We start from the raw sequence: 19,644 nt of genomic DNA on the forward strand, positions 1-19,644 counted from the left end.
TGTCTCGCTTGATGAGGAAATACTCTGTTTGTCTCTGATTTCTGAAAATTGTCTGAGGGATGTGATGAAACAAGAACTATGTTCACTTGTCATGTTGAATTAATTCAGCAACATTTTAAATATTCAGGTTCTTTGGCGCCAGTTTCTGAAGTACAAGGAGACAGAGCTGCCTGCAAAGGAAGCTGACAAGAATCGATCCAAACATGTCTACAAGTCATTTGAAGTTAGTAAATAATCCTCTAAAAAGAGAAGAAGCCGAAACACCCAGAGTGAAATCAACTAACTGTATCAAATAGATGCAGGCCCTTTTTTTTAAAGTTTTCCTGACTGTGCCTGTCTGTGTCTGTCCTTGCAGGGTGCAGTTCAGGTGGGTCATGTCAAGGTGCCCCCTGGATACCACCCCATCGATGTGGAGAAGGAGTGGGGTCGTCTGCATGTAGCCATATTGGAGAGAGAGCGTCTTCTAAGGACAGAATTTGAGAGGTGGGTCAGCCATTATACAGACGTACAAAATTGTGGTGGGAGAGCCTATGGTGTTTGAGATTATACCTTCATCTTTGAAATGAGGCTGAAATCTGTTACAAGTGTTTTTGTTAGATGCAGTTTTGAAGAGAAATTCTCAATTTAGGGACTCTGTCACATGGTGTTTCTGTTGTGTTTCAGTTGTTAAAGCAAACGCAATAAATACTAGAAGTAATAAATGAAACATTGGAGAAAACAGCATTTAAACCCCAAAGGCGTCTAACTATGTGGCTGCTGTAACTATGTGGATTATAACCAGTTTGGTAGATGTGAGAAGACATTGTGAGATAAAGATAGCTGGACAACCCGACCATGACTCACTGAAAGATCCGTTGCCATGGCAAAGAGTTCAAAACCTTTCAATAATGTGATTATTTGCGCCCTAAGCAAGTTATTATAGGACAATCCTTTGCAAATCACAAGCAGGGCGTATGTAGTTTTTGGTAAGGGTTGGTCTCTCATCACAAGACTTCCAGTCTTGAAGTAAGCAGTCAGGGCAGCGGTCGGAGAAGCTACTGTGGTCTGTGACTCACGCAACAGCCAACCACACAACACCTTATCGCATTACAACATCCTGTGGACTGTCATCATATCTACTGGGGAGGACAAGCTGTCAGTGAATCCATCATGGCGTTTGCCAGTCAGAGCTATGGTTTAGAGTATTTACTTCACAAGAAGATCGAGAAGGAGTGAGTGTTTTACCGTGCCTGCATAACGTTTCTGAGAAGATTGTTGGATGTTTGCTGTAATTTGCAGAAGTTTTTTTTCTTCCAGATATTTTATTGAAGCTATTGAAATGAATACATACCCACATAATTTTTTTATTTTTATTATTTATTTATATTATTATATCTTTATTCAACCAGGTTGTCCCATTGAGGTCAAAATACTTGTTTCAGAAGGGATCTGGCCAAGGGGACAGTGTTGTCTTTGAGTAGAGTACTGCCAGTCATGATTTACAGTACCATCATTGAGTTAAATCGTTACCTCATTAGACAATACCTCAGCCTAAGAGCCGAGTTATGATGGACTGTGGAACATGTCTCAACTGATGTGTTGACCTTTGACCCTCAGGCTGGAGCGGCTGCAGAGGATTGTCAGTAAGGTCCAGATGGAGTCTGGGGTGTGTGAGGAGCAGCTCAACCAGGTTGAGGGCCTGCTACAGATGGTGAGTCTCACACCCTGCTGGGGCAGACAGTCACTAGCCAATATAGACTGTATAGTGTACAGATTTGTAACCACAAGCCCATGCTAGACTGAGTCTAGTCAATGATACAATGAATGAATACCCCACAGATTGGATGTGTTCCGAAGTTCAAAAGCATTCTCACGCTGATGGACTGATGTCTACTGATGCTGTATTCAAGATGGAACACATGATGTCATGGTGTTTATACTGTATCTATGTTCTAGGATGTCCGTTTGCTGAACTCAGGAAAGCCTGCTATGCACACAGCAGAGGTAGAGACAGACCTGGACAAGGCCGAGGGCATGATCCGGTACCTCTTCAACGATGTGCAGCTGCTGAAGGATGGACGCCACCTACAAGCTGAACAGATGTACCGCAGGTCAGAACAACCACTGAGTAAAACCATTTCAGCATCACGTCATTCACTCAGAGCATTACTGTATTATTGTGAGGCCTTGTGCGACACGCGATGACACCTAAGCCTCTTACTGTATTGTAACTATTATATTATTACTATGTCTTTACATATTTATGACAACTTGTTTTGTTGTCATTGAACAAGTCATCATTGTTCCTGCTGTTTTACCTCCAGAGTGTACCGTCTCCACGAGCGGCTGGTGAACCTGCGCAGTGAGTACAACCTGCGCCTGAAGTCCGGGGTAACCATCACCCAGATACCCATGTCCCAGATGCAGACCCTTCAGCAGGCACCCATAAGGGTGCGACCCGAGCTGGATGAGGTGACCCTGCGCTACATCCAGGACCTGCTGGCCTGGGTGGAGGAGAACCAGAGGCGGGTGGACCGGGGGGAATGGGGCTCGGACCTGCCCACCGTGGAGTCCCAGCTGGGCAGCCACCGCGGCCTTCACCAGTCAGTGGAGGAGTTCCATGCTAAGATTGGCAGGGCAAAAGCAGACGAGGTACGTTGGGAAAAACTACCTGGGATGGGATTAGAGTTGGACTGATTCAGTCATACCATCATTGATCCTCTTTGGTTAATGCTCAAAGTAGTCTGACTGTTTATTTTTTTAACCCTGCTTCTTCTCTAATCTTTAGTCTCTTTTTCTATTCCCCTTCAGAGTCAGCTCTCCCCTGTCAGCAAAGGTGCCTACAGAGACAACTTATCCAAGCTAGAGTTGCATTATGGCAAGCTTCTGGTATGTTCTGGACTCAAGATATTAACGTGCAACTACAACTTTTCAACTATCCGACATTTATTTATCTAATGTGTCTTCTCCAATGTCATTTATATTATTTTCTCCTCAGAGTTCTTCCAAGGCTCGTCTGCGCAGCCTGGACGGGCTTCATGCCTTTGTCACTGCAGCCACCAAGGAGTTGATGTGGCTGAATGAAAAGGAAGAGGAGGAGGTTAACTATGACTGGAGCGAACGCAACACCAACATGACAGCCAAGAAAGACAACTACTCGGTATGGCTGTTTTCATCCTCACCATACCTGGAAAGTTCAACTTCATTTAAATACGAAAAGAGTTAAGCCTAGTACGGTATCTTGTAGAGTAAAGTAAAAAGCTATTGCACTTTACAGAACAGTAGAACGCCATCTTGAAATAGCTTTTGATCAGATTTTATATTTATGAAGGATCCCCATTAGCTGCTTCCAAGGCAGCAGCTACTCTTCCTGGGGTCCAAACACATAAAACAAAAGATAAAACACTACATCATATAACATTATTACACCACTACATATCTACAATACAAAAATGTATAATACCACCACACAACAATATTACAATGTATGTGTGTGTAGAATGTGTGTGCTAGCGTATGTGTGTCTGTTCCTGTGTGTGTGTATCTCTTCACAGTCCCCGCTGTGTATATTTATCTGGTTTTTTTTCAATCTGATTCTACTGCTTGCATCAGTTACCTGATGTGGAATAGAGTTCCATGTAGTCATGGCTCTATGTAGTACTTTGCGCCTCCCATAGTCTGTTCTGGACTTGGGGACTGTGAAGAGACCTCTGGTGCCATGTCTTGTGGAGTATGCATGGGTGTCCGAGCTGTGTGCTGGTAGTTTAAACAGACCTCTGGTGGCATGTCTTGTGGGGTATGTATGGGTGTCCGAGCTGTGTGCAAGTATTTTAAATAGACACCTTAGTGCATTCAACATGTCAACACTTCTTACAAAAACAAGTAGTGATGAAGTCAATCTCTCCTCCACTTTGAGCCATGAGTGATTGACATGCATATTATTAATGTTAGCTCTCTGTGTACATTTAAGGGCCAGTCATGCTGCCCTGTTCTGAGACAATTGTAATTCTCTGACATCGCTCTTTGTGGCACCTGACCACACGACTGAACAGTAGTCCAGGTCAGACAAAACTAGGGCCTGTAGGACCTGCCTTGTTGATAGTGTTGTTAAGGCAGAGCAGCATATTATCAAGGACAGACTTCTCCCCATCATAGCTACTGTTGTATCAATATGTTTTGACTATGACAGTTTACAATCCAGGGTTACTCCAAGCAGTTTAGTCACCTCAACTTGCTCAATTTCCACGTTATTCATTACAAGATTTAGTTGAGGGTTAGGGTTTAGTGAATGATTTGTCCCAAATACAATGCTTTTAGGTTTTGTAATATTTAGGACTAATTTATTCCTTGCCACCCATTCTGAAACTAACTGCAGCTCTTTGTTAAGTATTGCAGTCATTTCACTCGCTGTAGTAGCTGACGTGTATAGTGTTGAGCCATCCGCCAACATAGACACACTGGTTTTACCCAAAGCTAGTGGCATGTCATTAGTAAAAATGTAATAAAGCAAGGGCCCTAGACAGCTGCCCTGTGGAATTCCTGATTCTACCTAGATTATGTTTGAGAGGATTCCATTAAAGAACACCCTCTGTGTTCTGTTAGACAGGAAACTCTATATCCACAATATAGCAGGGGGTGTAAAGCCATAACACATACATTTTTCCAGCAAGCGCTATGATCAATAATGTCAAAAGCTGTGCTGAAGTCTAACAAAACAGCTCCCACAATATATTTATCATCAATTTATTTCAGCCAATCATCAGTCATTTGTGTAAGTGCCGTGATTGTTGAATGTCCTTCCCTATAAGCGTGTTGAAAGTCTGTTGTCAATTTGTTTACTGTAAAATAGCATTGTATCTGGTCAAACACCATTTTTTCAAGGAGTTTACTAAGGGTTGGTATCAGGCAGATTGGTCAGCTATTTGAGCCAGTAAAGGGGGCTGTGCTATTCTTCGATAGCGGAATAACTATTGCTTCCCTCCAGGCCTGAGGGCACACACCTTCTAGTAGGCTTAGATCGAAGATATGGCAACTAGGAGTAGCAATATCGTCCACTATTATCCTCAGTAATTTTCCATCCAAGTTGTCAGACCCCGGTGGCTTGTCAATGTTTATAGACAACAATAATTTTTTCAGCTCTTCCAAACTCACTTAACGGAATTCAAAATGACAATGCTTGTCTTTCATAATTTGATCAGTTATACTTGGATGTGTAGTGTCAGTGTTTGTTGCTGGCATGTCATGCTTAAGTTTGCTAATCTTGCCAATGAAAAAAATCATTAAACAAATTAATTTATTATGATTAGGGATGCACTTGCATATCTAGTAATATCCCCCCTCTTGCCATAACTCCTGTGTTTTCTTTGGTTTATTTCAGGGGTTGATGAAAGAACTGGAGCACAGGGAGAAGAGGGTCAACAGTGTCCAGGTCCAGGGAGATAAACTGCTGAAGGAGGGACACCCTGCCAAGACGACTGTAGAGGTGAGAAAATAAATACATTTATATCACCAGGAATTCAGCTAAAATTAATTGAGTAAATATGTTCAAGTATTCCCATGAATAAAAATAAAGATGTGTGATTGTGTCTCAATGTAATAAAGGTATGAAATGATCATGTTATCTTCAAATACAATCTCTTTTTGGGCTTAATTGTGTTTAATTTACAGCGTTCAAATTATTCAAATTATGTTCTGGTCCCCTGACCATAGACTCAGACAAAAATCATCCTGTGGCTAAATCTAGTGGCCTACCCCTGCATTACAGTATCTATTTAACAGGGCTTTGTCTTTCATGTCTAAAAGCAGAGGACATGAGGATAGGTGGGTTGTTAAAGCGTTTTTTTAAAGAGGCCAATGGTTGTCTCACACCCATCTCTCTCTCTCCACCAAAGGCCTTCACTGCAGCCCTGCAGACCCAGTGGAGCTGGATCCTGCAGCTTTGCTGTTGCATTGAGTCCCACCTCAAAGAGAACACTGCCTACTTCCAAGTATGCCAACTCATATATCCCCCTCAGATGGTCCAATGAGCATAAAAACACTTCTTAAAATACATCATCCTATCTTTAAAATGGTTTGTGCTCCTCCTTTTCTACCCATTGTAGTTTTTCTCTGATGTGAAAGAGGCAGAGGAGAAGATGAAAAAGATGCAGAAGACAATGAAGAAGAAATACACATGCAACCGAAACATCACTGTGACAAGACTCGAGGACTTGTTACAGGATGCAGTTGTAGGTTGACTTACGAAGTGAAGAGGAAATTCAGCAACTCTACTTCAGTGACATTACAATAGCAACAGCACCTGTCATTGTTTGTTTATTAAATACAATGTGATATTTCCTATAGGATGAGAAGGAGCAACTGAAAGAGTTTAAGACCCATTTGGATGGGCTGAACCGGAGGGCCAAGACCATTGTCCAGCTGAAGCCACGTAACCCAGCGACACCAGTCAAGGGCAAATTGCCTGTCCAGGCAGTCTGCGACTTCAAACAGATGGAGGTGAGGAGATATTAATGTTCATGTGACCAGCTTTCCAGTGGTCACATGAATACTTCTAGTAAGTTGTACTTAGTCAATGAAAAGTCATTATTACTTAAAGTGTTTATGTGGTACTGACTCAAAACTAAATAAGAAGTCACACCAAATCATTTTTTTTAAAGATATGATAACAAATTAACTTTTTCCCAGCATGCTCTTTAAAAAATATATATACACTACCGTTCAAAAGTTTGGGGTCACTTAGAAATGTCCTTGTTTTTGACAGAAAAGCACATTTTTTGTCCATTAAAATGACATCAAATTGATCAGAAATACAGTGTAGACATTGTTAATGTTGTAAATGACTATTGTAGCTGGAAACAGCTGATTTTTAATGGAATATCTACATAGGCGTACAGAGGCCCATTATCAGCAACCATCACTCCTGTGTTCCAACGGCATGTTGTGTTAGCTAATCCAAGTTTATCATTTTAAAAGACTAATTGATCATGAGAAAATCCTTTTTGCAATTATGTTAGCACAGCAGAAAACTGTCGTCCTGATTAAAGAAGCAATAAAACTGGCCTTCTGTAGACTAGTTGAGTATCTGGAGCATCAGCATTTGTGGGTTCGATTACAGGCTCAAAATGGCCAGAAACAAAGAACTTTCTTCTGAAACTTGTCAGTCTATTCTTGTTCTGAGAAATTAAGGCTATTCCATGCAAGAAATTGCCAAGAAACTGAAGATCTGGTACAACGCTGTGTACTACTCCCTTCACAGAACAGCTCAAACTGGCTCTAACCAGAATATAAAAAGGAGTGGGAGGCCCTGGTGCAAAACTGAGCAAGAGGACAAGTACATTAGAGTGCCTAGTTTGAGAAACAGACGCCTCACAAGTTCTCAACTGGCAGCTTCATTAAATAGTACCCGCAAAACACCAGTCTCAACGTCAACAGTGAAGAGGCAACTCCGGGATGCTGGCCTTCTATGCAGAGTTCCTCTGTCCAGTGTCTGTCTTCTTTTTCCCATCTTAATCTTTTAATTTTTATTGGCCAGTCTGAGATATGGCTTTTTCTTTGCAACTCTGCCTAGAAGGCCAGCATCCCGGAGTTGCCTCTTCACTTCTTTCAAAAACAAGGACATTTCTAAGTGTCCCCAAACTTTTGAACAATAGTATATGTATGTATGTACGTGCGTACGTACAGTGGGGGAAAAAAGTATTTCATCCCCTGCTGATTTTGTACGTTTGCCCACTGACAAAGAAAGGATCAGTCTATAATTTTAATGGTAGGTTTATTTGAACAGTGAGAGACAGAATAACAACAAAAATATCCAGAAAAACGCATGTCAAAAATCTTATAAATTGATTTGCATTTTAATGAGGGAAATAAGTATGTGTATAAATATACATATATATGTATGTGTATATATATATATGTATGTGTATATGTATATATATATATATATATATATATATATATATATACATATATATATATATATATATATATGTGTGTGTGTGTGTGTGTGTGTGTGTGTGTGTGTGTGTGTATATATGTACACTGCTCAAAAAAATAAAGGGAACACTAAAATAACACATCCTAGATCTGAATGAATTAAATAATCTTATTAAATACTTTTTTTCTTTACATAGTTGAATGTGCTGACAACAAAATCACACAAAAATAATCAATGGAAATCCAATTTATCAACCCATGGAGGTCTGGATTTGCAGTCACACTCAAAATTAAAGTGGAAAACCACACTATAGGCTGATCCAACTTTGATGTAATGTCCTTGAAACAAGTCAAAATGAGGCTCAGTAGTGTGTGTGGCCTCCACGTGCCTGTATGACCTTCCTACAACGCCTGGGCATGCTCCTGATGAGGTGGCGGATGGTCTCCTGAGGGATCTCCTCCCAGACCTGGACTAAAGCATCCGCCAACTCCTGGACAGTCTGTGGTGCAACGTGGCGTTGGTGGATGGAGCGAGACATGATGTCCCAGATGTGCTCAATTGGATTCAGGTCTGGGGAACGGGCGGGCCAGTCCATAGCATCAATGCCTTCCTCTTGCAGGAACTGCTGACACACTCCAGCCACATGAGGTCTAGCATTGTCTTGCATTGGGAGGAACCCAGGGCCAACCGCACCAGCATATGGTCTCACAAGGGGTCTGAGGATCTCATCTCGGTACCTAATGGCAGTCAGGCTACCTCTGGCGAGCACATGGAGGGCTGTGCGGCCCCCCAAAGAAATACCACCCCACACCATGACTGACCCACCGCCAAACCGGTCATGCTGGAGGATGTTGCAGGCAGCAGAACGTTCTCCACGGCGTCTCCAGACTCTGTCACGTCTGTCACATGTGCTCAGTGTGAACCCGCTTTCATCTGTGAAGAGCACAGGGCGCCAGTGGCGAATTTGCCAATCTTGGTGTTCTCTGGCAAATGCCAAACGTCCGGCACGGTGTTGGGCTGTAAGCACAACCCCCACCTGTGGACGTCGGGCCCTCATACCACCCTCAATTCAATTGAAGAGCCAAGGCACACGGGAAATGATTAGAGCCGCTGGCTTTGTGGGGGGTGTTACATTTAAGTATACCTTACTTTAAAAAACTGCATTTGTATTACTAATATGAAGGTAGTACTGCTCAATTCAGCTATTTAAGTTTCTTGACTTTTTGAGGTGATCGGTTTCCTCAAAAATGTTTGAGCAGCCAGGACTTATCCGGTTTTACAGTGTATAAGCACATTCTATCAGAATCAGTGGAAATGTAGTGTTTATTCAAAGCATACACTGAGTGTACAAAACATTGCTCTTTCCATGACACAGACTGACCAGGTGACTGGTGAAAGCTATGATCCCTTACTGATGTTACCTGTTAAATGCACTTCAATCAGTGTAGATGAAGGGGAGGATACAGGTAAAATAAATATTTGTAAGCCTTGAGACAATTGAGACATGGATTGTGAATGGGCCAGTCAGAATATTTAAGTGCCTTTGAACGGGGTGTGATAGTTGGTGCCAGGCGCACCGGTTTGGGTGTGTCAAGAATGGCAACAGTGCTGGGATTGTCATGCTCAACCGTTTCCCGTGTGTATAAAGAATGGTCCACCACCCAAAGGACATCCAGCCAACTTGACACAACTGTGGGAAGCATTTTAGTCAACATGGGCCTGAATCCTGTGGAATCCTTTCGACACCTTGTAGAGTCCATGCCCCGACGAATTGAGGCTGTTCTGAGGGTAGAAGGTTGTTCCTAATGTTTTGTACACTCAGCGTAGACACTTAGAAGTAGAAAAGCAGTAGTATATGTTTTTTTTTCTCTATTTATCTTATTAGTCATGCTTGAAGGCTTGTCATTAGAACTCTTCAGATACAGTACAATGTGGGCATCCATTTTGTACCTCTTTCCAGCTCACAGTTCACAGAGGGGAGGAGTGTGCACTGCTGGACAACTCTCAGCCGTACAAGTGGAAGGTGCAGAACCCCAAAGGCAGCAAGGCCACCGTGCCCTCCATCTGTTTCCTGGTTCCTCCCACCAATAATGACGCAGTGAGCGGCGTTTCAGGGTGAGGCGACCAATCATCTCCTTGCCATAAAACAACATGGCAAAAACCTCTGATTTTAGCCTTACCATAAACAACATGCCTAAAGCCTTTGATTCAGCCTTACCATGAAAAAAAATGGACAAAACTTTTGATTTAGCCTTACCATTAACAACATTAGCCTGGTCCCAGATCTTTTTGTGCTCTTGCCCACTCCATTTTCATTGTCATGACAAACATGTCTGGCATGGCAATTCCATAAGGAGTTGACAAGAGAGCAGAAACATACTGGCTACCAGAATAAAATAACATGGCTAAAGCTTTTGATTTAACCTTTGACAGACCTTTGATGCCTCGTAAAGACGTTTGACCCCAGCACCTGTATGGTTCACTAACCTCTAACCTCCCCCCACAGTCTGGACACTAGTCACCAGAACCTGCTGGTCCTGTGGCAGATGCTGTACGTGGACATGAAGAGCCTCATGACCTGGCAGTACCTGACGAGAGACATCCACCTCATCACCTCATGGAACATCACCATGGTGAGCTCAGTTTCACACAGGCTGTGTCTCAAAATAGAATCCTATTCCATATTTAGTGCACCCTGGTCAAAGGTAGTGCACTGCATAGGGAATAGGATGCCATTTGGGATGTACACACATACTTTTTGGAGACAGTAGATCAGAGAATTAAGGACATTTTAGTTATTAGATGGTGTCTCTTTGTTGCAGAATTGAATTAGGCCCACAGAAGGATTTATTCTTAGCTATACAATTCCAAAGGTCCTGTAATGGGGGGACGGGGATCGGATGGAATTCAGCCAAAGAGAATATAACACTCTTCCTAACCACGCTCACCTTTCCTATCTTTCTTCCCCATCACTACAGTTTAAGACCCTGAGGGTGGAGGAGTACAGACTAGCTTTGAGGAACCTGGAACTCCATTACCAAGAGTTCCTAAGAGACAGCCAGGACTCCCAGCTGTTTGGTGCAGACGACCGCATGCAGGTGGAGAGTGGCTACAACAAGGCTAGCCAGCACTATGAAGGACTGCTGCACTCTGTGGAGAAAGGTGAGTGTTGGACATCTGGGCAGGTAGAGGGTCTGTATAGTACAAGAAGTAGCATCAAACCATGTTATTTTTTATGACATCAGTGTTGCACTTTGTTATGCACACTTTGTTGCACTGCACACCTTATGAGTTGTCGTTGCATTTTCCTTTCATGAACATCATGATTTCAATATTCGTTGTTGGAAATGTTGAAATTCATCACAGGCCCATTCGTCTAGAAATAGTGGTTAACTGTTGAATTCACATTACAGGCTATGTGTCACCCACTGGAGGTAAGGTGTCCTAGTTGCAGTGTCAGATTGAGCACATTTTTGACTGGCTTAGCTTTTTCTCTGATAGTTCTGATTCGTTTCACTCCATCAACTTCACTCAACCTATCCATCATTCAAGATTTTCTCTAACTTCGCTGTTCATTGCATTAGCGACCTTGTCCAATCGCACGCGTTTGCATGTGTTGATGCATTGTGTTGTATAATCATGTTGTTTAATCATTTCTCCTGCATGAAGCTGGCAGTGGATTGAGTTTGATTTTGAAACTATGCATTGATAAGCAAAAGCTTGAGTGATTTTATGGATTTCATGAGACAAGAGTTCCAGAAATGTACAATAATTATGTGGGCATAAATAATGAATTCATGATCGAAATTACCAAGAACAAAATCTATCTCAAGGCCATCAGACTGTTAAATAGCCACAATTAACCGGCTACCACCCATTACCCTGCCCTGAACTTACACACTGGCACTAGCCGGCTACCACCCATTACCCTGCCCTGAACTTACACACTGGCACTAGCCGGCTACCACCCATTACCCTGCCCTGAACTTAGTCACTGGCACTAGCCGGCTACCACCCATTACCCTGCCCTGAACTTACTCACTGGCACTAGCCGGCTACCACCCATTACCCTGCCCTGAACTTACACACTGGCACTAGCCGGCTGCCACCCATTACCCTGCCCTGAACTTACTCACTGGCACTAGCCGGCTACCACCCATTACCCTGCCCTGAACTTACTCACTGGCACTAGCCGGCTACCACCCATTACCCTGCCCTGAACTTACTCACTGGCACTAGCCGGCTACCACCCATTACCCTGCCCTGAACTTACACACTGGCACTAGCCAGCTGCCACCCATTACCGTGCCCTTAACTTACTCACTGGCACTAGCCGGCTACCACCCATTACCCTGCCCTGAACTTACTCACTGGCACTAGCCGGCTACCACCCATTACCCTGCCCTGAACTTACTCACTGGCACTAGCCGGCTACCACCCATTACCCTGCTCTGAACTTACACACTGGCACTAGCCCGCTGCCACCCATTACCCTGCCCTGAACTTACACACTGCCACTAGCCGGCTACCACCAATTACCCTGCCCTGAACTTAGTCATTGGCACTAGCCGGCTACCACCCATTACCCTGCTCTGAACTTACACACTGGCACTAGCCCGCTGCCACCCATTACCCTGCCCTGAACTTACACACTGCCACTAGCCGGCTACCACCAATTACCCTGCCCTGAACTTAGTCACTGGCACTAGCCGGCTACCACCCATTACCCTGCCCTGAACTTACTCACTGGCACTAGCCGGCTACCACCCATTACCCTGCCCTGAACTTACACACTGGCACTAGCCGGCTACCACCCATTACCCTGCTCTGAACTTACACACTGGCACTAGCCCGCTGCCACCCATTACCCTGCCCTGAACTTACACACTGCCACTAGCCGGCTACCACCAATTACCCTGCCCTGAACTTACTCACTGGCACTAGCCGGCTACCACCCATTACCCTGCTCTGAACTTACACACTGGCACTAGCCCGCTGCCACCCATTACCCTGCCCTGAACTTACACACTGCCACTAGCCGGCTACCACCAATTACCCTGCCCTGAACTTAGTCACTGGCACTAGCCGGCTACCACCCATTACCCTGCCCTGAACTTACTCACTGGCACTAGCCGGCTACCACCCATTACCCTGCCCTGAACTTACACACTGGCACTAGCCGGCTACCACCCATTACCCTGCCCTGAACTTACTCACTGGCACTAGCCCGCTGCCACCCATTACCCTGCCCTGAACTTACACACTGGCACTAGCCGGCTACCACCCATTACCCTGCCCTGAACTTAGTCACTGGCACTAGCCGGCTACCACCCATTACCCTGCCCTGAACTTAGTCACTGGCACTAGCCCGCTGCCACCCATTACTTGCCCTGAATTTACTCACTGGCACTAGCCGGCTACCACCCATTACCCTGCCCTGAACTTAGTCACTGGCACTAGCCGGCTACCACCCATTACCCTGCCCTGAAGTTACACACTGGCACTAGCCGGCTACCACCCGGTTACTCATCCCTGCACCTTAGAGGCTGCTGCCCTATGTACATAGACATGGAACACTGGTCACTTTAATAATGTTTACATACTGTTTTACCCATTTCATATGTACAGTGCATTCAGAAAGTATTCAGACCCCTTGACTTTTTTCACATTATGTTACGTTACAGCTTTATTTTACAATTGATTAAATCATTTTTCCCCCTCATCAATCTACACACAATACACCATAATTACAAAGCAAAAAATGTTTTAAAAGATGTAAATTAATCAAAATCTTCAATATCACTTTTACATAAGTATTCATACTATTTTGAAGCACCTTTGACAGCGATTACAGCCTTGAGTTTTCTTGGGAATGACACTACAAGCTTGGCACACCTGTATTTGGGGAGTTTCAACTATTCTTCTCTGCAGATCCTCTCAAGCTCTGTTAGGTTGGATGGGGAGTGTCGCTGCAAAGCTATTTTCAGGTCTCTCCAGAGATGTTAGATCGGGTTCAAGTCCGGGCTCTGGCTGGGCCACTCAAGGACATTGAGACTTGTCCCAAAGCCACTCCTGTGTCGTCGTGGCTGCATGCTTAGGGTCATTGTCTTGTTTGAAGGTGAACCGTCGCCCTAGTCTGAGGTGCTGAGCTCTCTGGAGCAGGTTTTCATCAAGGATCTCTCTGTAAATTGCTCCGTTGATCCTGACTAGTCTCCCAGTCCCTGCCGGTGAAAAATATCCTCACAGCCTGATGCTGCCACCACCATGCTTCACCGTAGGGATGGTGCCAGGTTTCTTCCAGACGCGACGTTTGACATTCAGGCCAAAGAGTTCAATCTTGGTTTCATCAGACCAGAGAATCTTGTTTCTCATAGTCTGTGAGTCTTTAGGTGCCTTTTGGCAAACTCCAAGCGGGCTGTCATGTGCCTTTTACTAAGGAATGGCTTCCGTCTGGCCACGCTACCATAAAGGCCTGATTGGTGGAGTGCTGCAGAGATGATTGTCCTTCTGGAAGGTTCTCCCATCTCCACAGAGGAACTCTGGGGCTCTGTCAGAGTGACCATCGGGTTCTTGGTCACCTCCCTGACCAAGGCCCTTCTTCCCCGATTGCTCAGTTTGGCCGGGCGGCCAGCTCTAGTCTTGGTGGTTCCAAACTTCTTCCATTTAAGAATGAAGGCCACTGTGTTCTTGGGGACCTTCAATGCTGCAGACATTTTTTGGAAGCTTTACCCAGATCAGTGCCTTGACGCAAATCTGTCTCGGAGCTCTACAGACAATTCCTTTGACCTCATGGCTTGGTTTTTGTTCTGACATGCACTGTCAACTGTGGGACCTTATATAGACAGGTGTGTGCCTTTCCAAATCATGTCCAATCAATTGAATTTACCACAGGTGGACTCCCAAGTTGTTGAAACACCTCAAGGATGATCAATGGAAACAGGATGCACCTGAGCTCAATTTTGAGTCTCATAGCAAAGGGTCTGAATACTTATGTAAATAAGGTATTTCTGTTTGTTGTTTTTCATAAATTTGCAACAATTTTTAAAAACCTGTTTTTGCTTTGTCGTTATGCGGTATAACAAACGTAACAAAATGTGGAAAAAGTCAAGGGGTCTGAATACTTTCTGAAGGCACTGTATATACTGTATTCTAGTCAAATCCATTCTATTCAACTATTGCTGTAGATATACTATCCACAAATTCTTTAGCTATATGTATATAGCTGAAGAGGGGGTAGTCCAACAGTCCAGGTCACAATGGGCAATCACAGAGCTTTTGCTCTCGTTTCTCTCACTCTTTGTACCTCTCTTGTCTCTCACTCTTCGTACCTCTCGTTTCTCTCACTCTTCTTGCCTCTCTTGTCTCTCACTCTTCATGCCTCTCTTGTCTCTCACTCTTCATACCTCTCTTGTCTCTCACCTCCTCTGCCCCCTTTGTGCAGGCTGCTTCCTCCTTTATCCCCAAGCACTCCCTGGCTTAACGACCTACAGCCTTTCCTCGTTGGGGCAGGAAGTCCATGTAAGGCTTGGGGATGGAGCAAGCTGCCTGCAAGATATCTCTCTTACCACTCCCCTCACCTCTCCCTGCCATCTGCCACAAAAAAAAATATATATATATATTTATACTCCAAACTCCGACATTGCTCGTCCAAATATTTATATTTCTTAATTCCATTCTTTTACTCTTAGATTTGTGTGCATTGTTGTGTGTTGTTAGATTATTACTGCATTGTTGGAGCTAGGAACACAAGCATTTCACTACACCAGCAATAACATCTGCTAAAAATGTGTATGCGACCAATAAAATGTCATTTTATTTTATTTTGACTGTGCTATTGTACCATAACCATGGATGCATCCCAAATGGCACCCTGTTTCCTACATAATGCGCTACTTTTGACCACATCCCTATGAGCCCTGGTCAAAAGTAATGCACTGTATAGGGAATAGGATGCCATTTGGGATGCAGCCCATGTAACCAAATAATTTTAAGCATATACATAACTATATGCTCTTTGTATCATTTAATATTAATTAGGGAACAGAGCACTATTTTATGATCCAGAATTCTAGTCCTATTGATCTGTAAATTCATCTTCTTATACACGTTTGTAATGGTTGCTCCATTCTGTTCAGGTGAGCAAGATGAATCTGAGTGCCGGAGCTACCTGACCAAGATCAAGGACCTGTGTCTGAAGCTGGAGGGCTGTGAGACTCGCACCGTCGCACATCTGCGACAGCCCGTGGACAAGGAGCCGCTCAAGGCTTGCGCCCAGAGGACAGCTGAGCAGAAGGTACTGCAGTGACGTCACCCCTCAGTGACACTGTTTTGTCTAGTTTATTAGGATCCCCATTAGCTGTTGCACATGCTGCAGCTAGTCTTCCTGGGGTCCACACAAATTACAGTTACAGACAAGAACAACACAAAGACAATACAACAATACATTATAGGGGCACCTTGGGAGTTTTAGGGCACTTCCCTATGGGTCTAACAGCAATGGAGGAAGAGACATTTGCTGTTGTAGCTGTTTCTCAACCAAGACAGAAACAAATCAGTATCTATGTAATTTAGACTCAAGGTTGGCCAGGCCACTGGTAAATGGTTACCATAAATCACACATCCAATCCCATCTGTAATGAAGTGTGAGCCCAAATGAGATATAACATGCCTATTTGAAACGGAGACAGGCCAAATTCAACATGGGATTATTGTTTAGGAAGCTATTTAAAGTTCCTGTGTGTCAAGTAAATGAAGTTAAACAGTAGAAGAGACAAACTAACATTTTTAGATCAGTCATGCTGTTTAGTATGTTCCATCTGCTCGTTTCTGATCGTAAGAAGTTTCAGAAGACCTTTGTGTCCCTATTTCACTTTACAGTATATTGCTGGTTAGCTTGTTAACAACTCCATGACTGCTTGGATGCCCAGGTGGAATAGCCAGTTATGGTACATTATTCCCTTTTCTGCTCATAGAAAGTCCAGTCAGAGTTGGAGGGCTTGAAGAAAGACCTGACCAATGTGGCTGAGAAGACAGAGGAGGTGCTGGCATCTCCTCAGCAGTCCATCTCCAACCCGGTGCTGCGCTCTGAGCTGGATATTACACTGAAGAAGATGGAGCACATCTACAGCCTGTCCTCCGTGTACCTGGACAAGTGAGTCCCTCACTGACTCTGATTGTTACGACATGCATATCAAAACCATAGGACCAATAAGTAACATCTTCAATCTAAATAGTAGATCTGAGTCATGTTACATATACAGCTAACACTATACACCATTCCTTGTTCAGACTGAAGACCATCGACATAGTGATCCGCAGCACAAAGGGAGCAGAGGACACCCTCAAAAAGTATGAAGCCCGTTTACGAGACGTCAACAAGATGCCAACAGATGAAAAAGAGGTGGAGAACTACCACACCCAGTTAAAGGTACAGTGTCTCTGTTCGAATCAACGGTATTCTATCCGTTGGTGAATAGACAATGCTTTTATATGGACTGGTTATCCGACAGTAACTTCATGATTTCTATGCATTTGTAGTGATGTTCCTCTCTCTCCCACTCTTTCTTTCTCTATCTCTCTCGTTCTCTCTCTCTCTCTCCTTCTCTCTTTCTCGCTCTTCCTCTCTCTTTTTCTCTCTCTCTCTCTTTGTCTCCCTCTTTCACTCTGGTAGACAATGCGTGGCGAGGCAGAGGATGACCAGAAGACGTTCGACAATCTCCAGGTGGAACTGAAGAAGGCGGCGGCCGTGAATGAGCGGATTAAGCTGGTCCACAGCGAGCACAACACCGAGCTGGAACACTACCGCCAGCTAGTGGCCGGGCTAGAGGAGCGCTGGCAGGTCGTGTTTGCCCAGATAGACCTGCGCCAACAGGAACTGGACTTGCTGGGGAGGCAGATGTGTGCCTACCACGAGAGCTATGACTGGCTCATCAGATGGCTCGGTGATGCCAAGCAAAGGCAGGAGAAGATCCAGGCCATGCCCATCGGCGACAGCAAGGCCCTTATGCAACAGTTGGCACAGGAGAAGGTACTGTACGACTAATAATAATATTTGATTAGATTTATAAGCGCTTTACATAGTAAAGGGGAAACTCACCTCATCCACCACCAATGTGAGGCACCCAGGACAAGGTAGCAGGAGGCTTCCATTACAAATAGTGAAGATGAAGCTTCTTTGCTCGATGATGGAATATAATGTTACATTATCATGACAGTCAGTGTTCCAATATTTTATCATTGCAGAAACTCCTAGAAGAGATCGAGAAGAACAAAGACAAGGTTGAGGAGTGTCAAAAACATGCAAGGGCATATATTGATGCAGTCAAGGTGCGTATGCAAATCACTTAAAACAAGATCATGCGTATGGAGATTTTTTGCAGTAGTAAAATTATTAAATTATGTCCATGACATGTTATGTCCATGTGTTTTCCCCAGGACTATGAGCTTCAGGTGGTGATGTACAAAGCTCTGGTGGAGCCCCTGGCTTCGCCCCTTAGGAAAACCAAAATGGAGTGTGCATCTGACAATATAATCCAAGAGGTAGGTCATATAGACATGGGGAATTTATTTAATATTATTTTACAGCTACAGTAGCTTTAAAGTTGTTAACAATTATATGGGATTACTAAACATCTGAAATTGTCTTTCAGTATGTGACTCTGAGAACCCGCTACAGTGAGCTAATGACTCTGACCAGCCAGTACATCAAGTTTATCACGGAGACACAGCGTCGTCTTGAGGACGAGGAGGTAAATGAGGGACAAATTGAAGACAGGCAGCAGCTCCCTGCTCCCGACAACTTTAATTAAACCCAATAACCATAATAACAATAGCCTGGTCCAAGATCTGTTTGTGCACGCATGTCAACTATTTAGATGTTTGGCATGTCAAGGAGTGACATGATGGCACAAACAGACTTGAATACCCAGGCGATAACAACAATTACTATAAAACACTCTCTTTATGTATTAATTAAAGGGTTCAAAATATTTTAGCTGATGTGGTCTGTGAGGAAATGAATTAGTTTTTGTATAGCTCATCGCAGTATGGAAAGTAATAAAAAAGAGTAATTTAAAATTCTGGTGCTGCAGCACATCCCATTCACTAACAGTATCTGTCTCTCATTCCCCCTATACTGTGGTTCATGGTTGTGTAATCAGTCTTTAAATTACACTTGCAAGTTAGTTTTGCTACAGTATTCCCTTCAAATCTGAAGCAAACATCAGGCTCCCCATTCAACCCCAGCCTTTTCTTCTGCAATTTAATGTTATTTCACTCTTGAAACAAAATATTTCTGCACACTCCATTTTCTCAGATCTGCTGATTAGGACTCTGCAGTCTGACTAACTACCACCTCAGAATGATTATTTCAAGTGACCAGTTTTGTTTGCCCCTAACTCAATCTAAGCATATTCTCTATGGGTAATACACTCTTTGCAAATTATCAGCTTCTGTCCTTTCAAGTTTATTTCCAATTTTTAAACGTGATGGATTTAATTTGTAAAAGATAATACGATCTTAGTCCAAGGTAAAGTTTAAGAGTAGTAGCCTAGTCAGTACATTGAAAAGTGCTATTTGATTGATTCATATTTTATCTTAGTAATGAAAAATTAAATGGCTACTTCAAAAGACCCAAGGTAAAATACCTAATTGGCATGATACCATTCAAGATCCCAATAGTGTTGTGATGTAATGTCTCATTATGTGTGCCATACATTAAGTAAATGTGACAA

The 19,644-nt window shown here is 43.6% G+C and overlaps 1 protein-coding gene across 12 annotated transcripts in view; it reads left to right on the top strand.

Annotated features, from left to right (window-relative positions):
- The window catches only part of LOC115173367 (plectin), a 175,254-nt gene that overhangs the window by 143,795 nt on the left and 11,815 nt on the right, over window positions 1-19,644 (top strand). For 9 of the 12 annotated variants that reach the window (XM_029731376.1, XM_029731377.1, XM_029731378.1 and 6 more), the window contains 22 exons: window positions 128-223; window positions 356-483; window positions 1,597-1,690; window positions 1,936-2,090; window positions 2,304-2,631; window positions 2,791-2,868; window positions 2,978-3,139; window positions 5,357-5,461; window positions 5,871-5,966; window positions 6,081-6,206; window positions 6,322-6,474; window positions 9,873-10,027; window positions 10,419-10,545; window positions 10,891-11,074; window positions 11,326-11,346; window positions 16,048-16,205; window positions 16,885-17,063; window positions 17,201-17,339; window positions 17,583-17,939; window positions 18,155-18,238; window positions 18,347-18,451; window positions 18,562-18,660. In XM_029731376.1, coding sequence (XP_029587236.1) covers window positions 128-223; window positions 356-483; window positions 1,597-1,690; window positions 1,936-2,090; window positions 2,304-2,631; window positions 2,791-2,868; window positions 2,978-3,139; window positions 5,357-5,461; window positions 5,871-5,966; window positions 6,081-6,206; window positions 6,322-6,474; window positions 9,873-10,027; window positions 10,419-10,545; window positions 10,891-11,074; window positions 11,326-11,346; window positions 16,048-16,205; window positions 16,885-17,063; window positions 17,201-17,339; window positions 17,583-17,939; window positions 18,155-18,238; window positions 18,347-18,451; window positions 18,562-18,660 — 3,129 coding nt within the window. The remainder of the gene's footprint in view (window positions 1-127; window positions 224-355; window positions 484-1,596; window positions 1,691-1,935; window positions 2,091-2,303; window positions 2,632-2,790; window positions 2,869-2,977; window positions 3,140-5,356; window positions 5,462-5,870; window positions 5,967-6,080; window positions 6,207-6,321; window positions 6,475-9,872; window positions 10,028-10,418; window positions 10,546-10,890; window positions 11,075-11,325; window positions 11,347-16,047; window positions 16,206-16,884; window positions 17,064-17,200; window positions 17,340-17,582; window positions 17,940-18,154; window positions 18,239-18,346; window positions 18,452-18,561; window positions 18,661-19,644) is intronic. The other 3 variants (XM_029731379.1, XM_029731388.1, XM_029731387.1) reach the window with 1 other exon arrangement.

Source organism: Salmo trutta, chromosome 34 (genome assembly GCF_901001165.1).
Source record: "Salmo trutta chromosome 34, fSalTru1.1, whole genome shotgun sequence".
In the NCBI taxonomy this organism is placed as follows: domain Eukaryota; kingdom Metazoa; phylum Chordata; class Actinopteri; order Salmoniformes; family Salmonidae; genus Salmo; species Salmo trutta.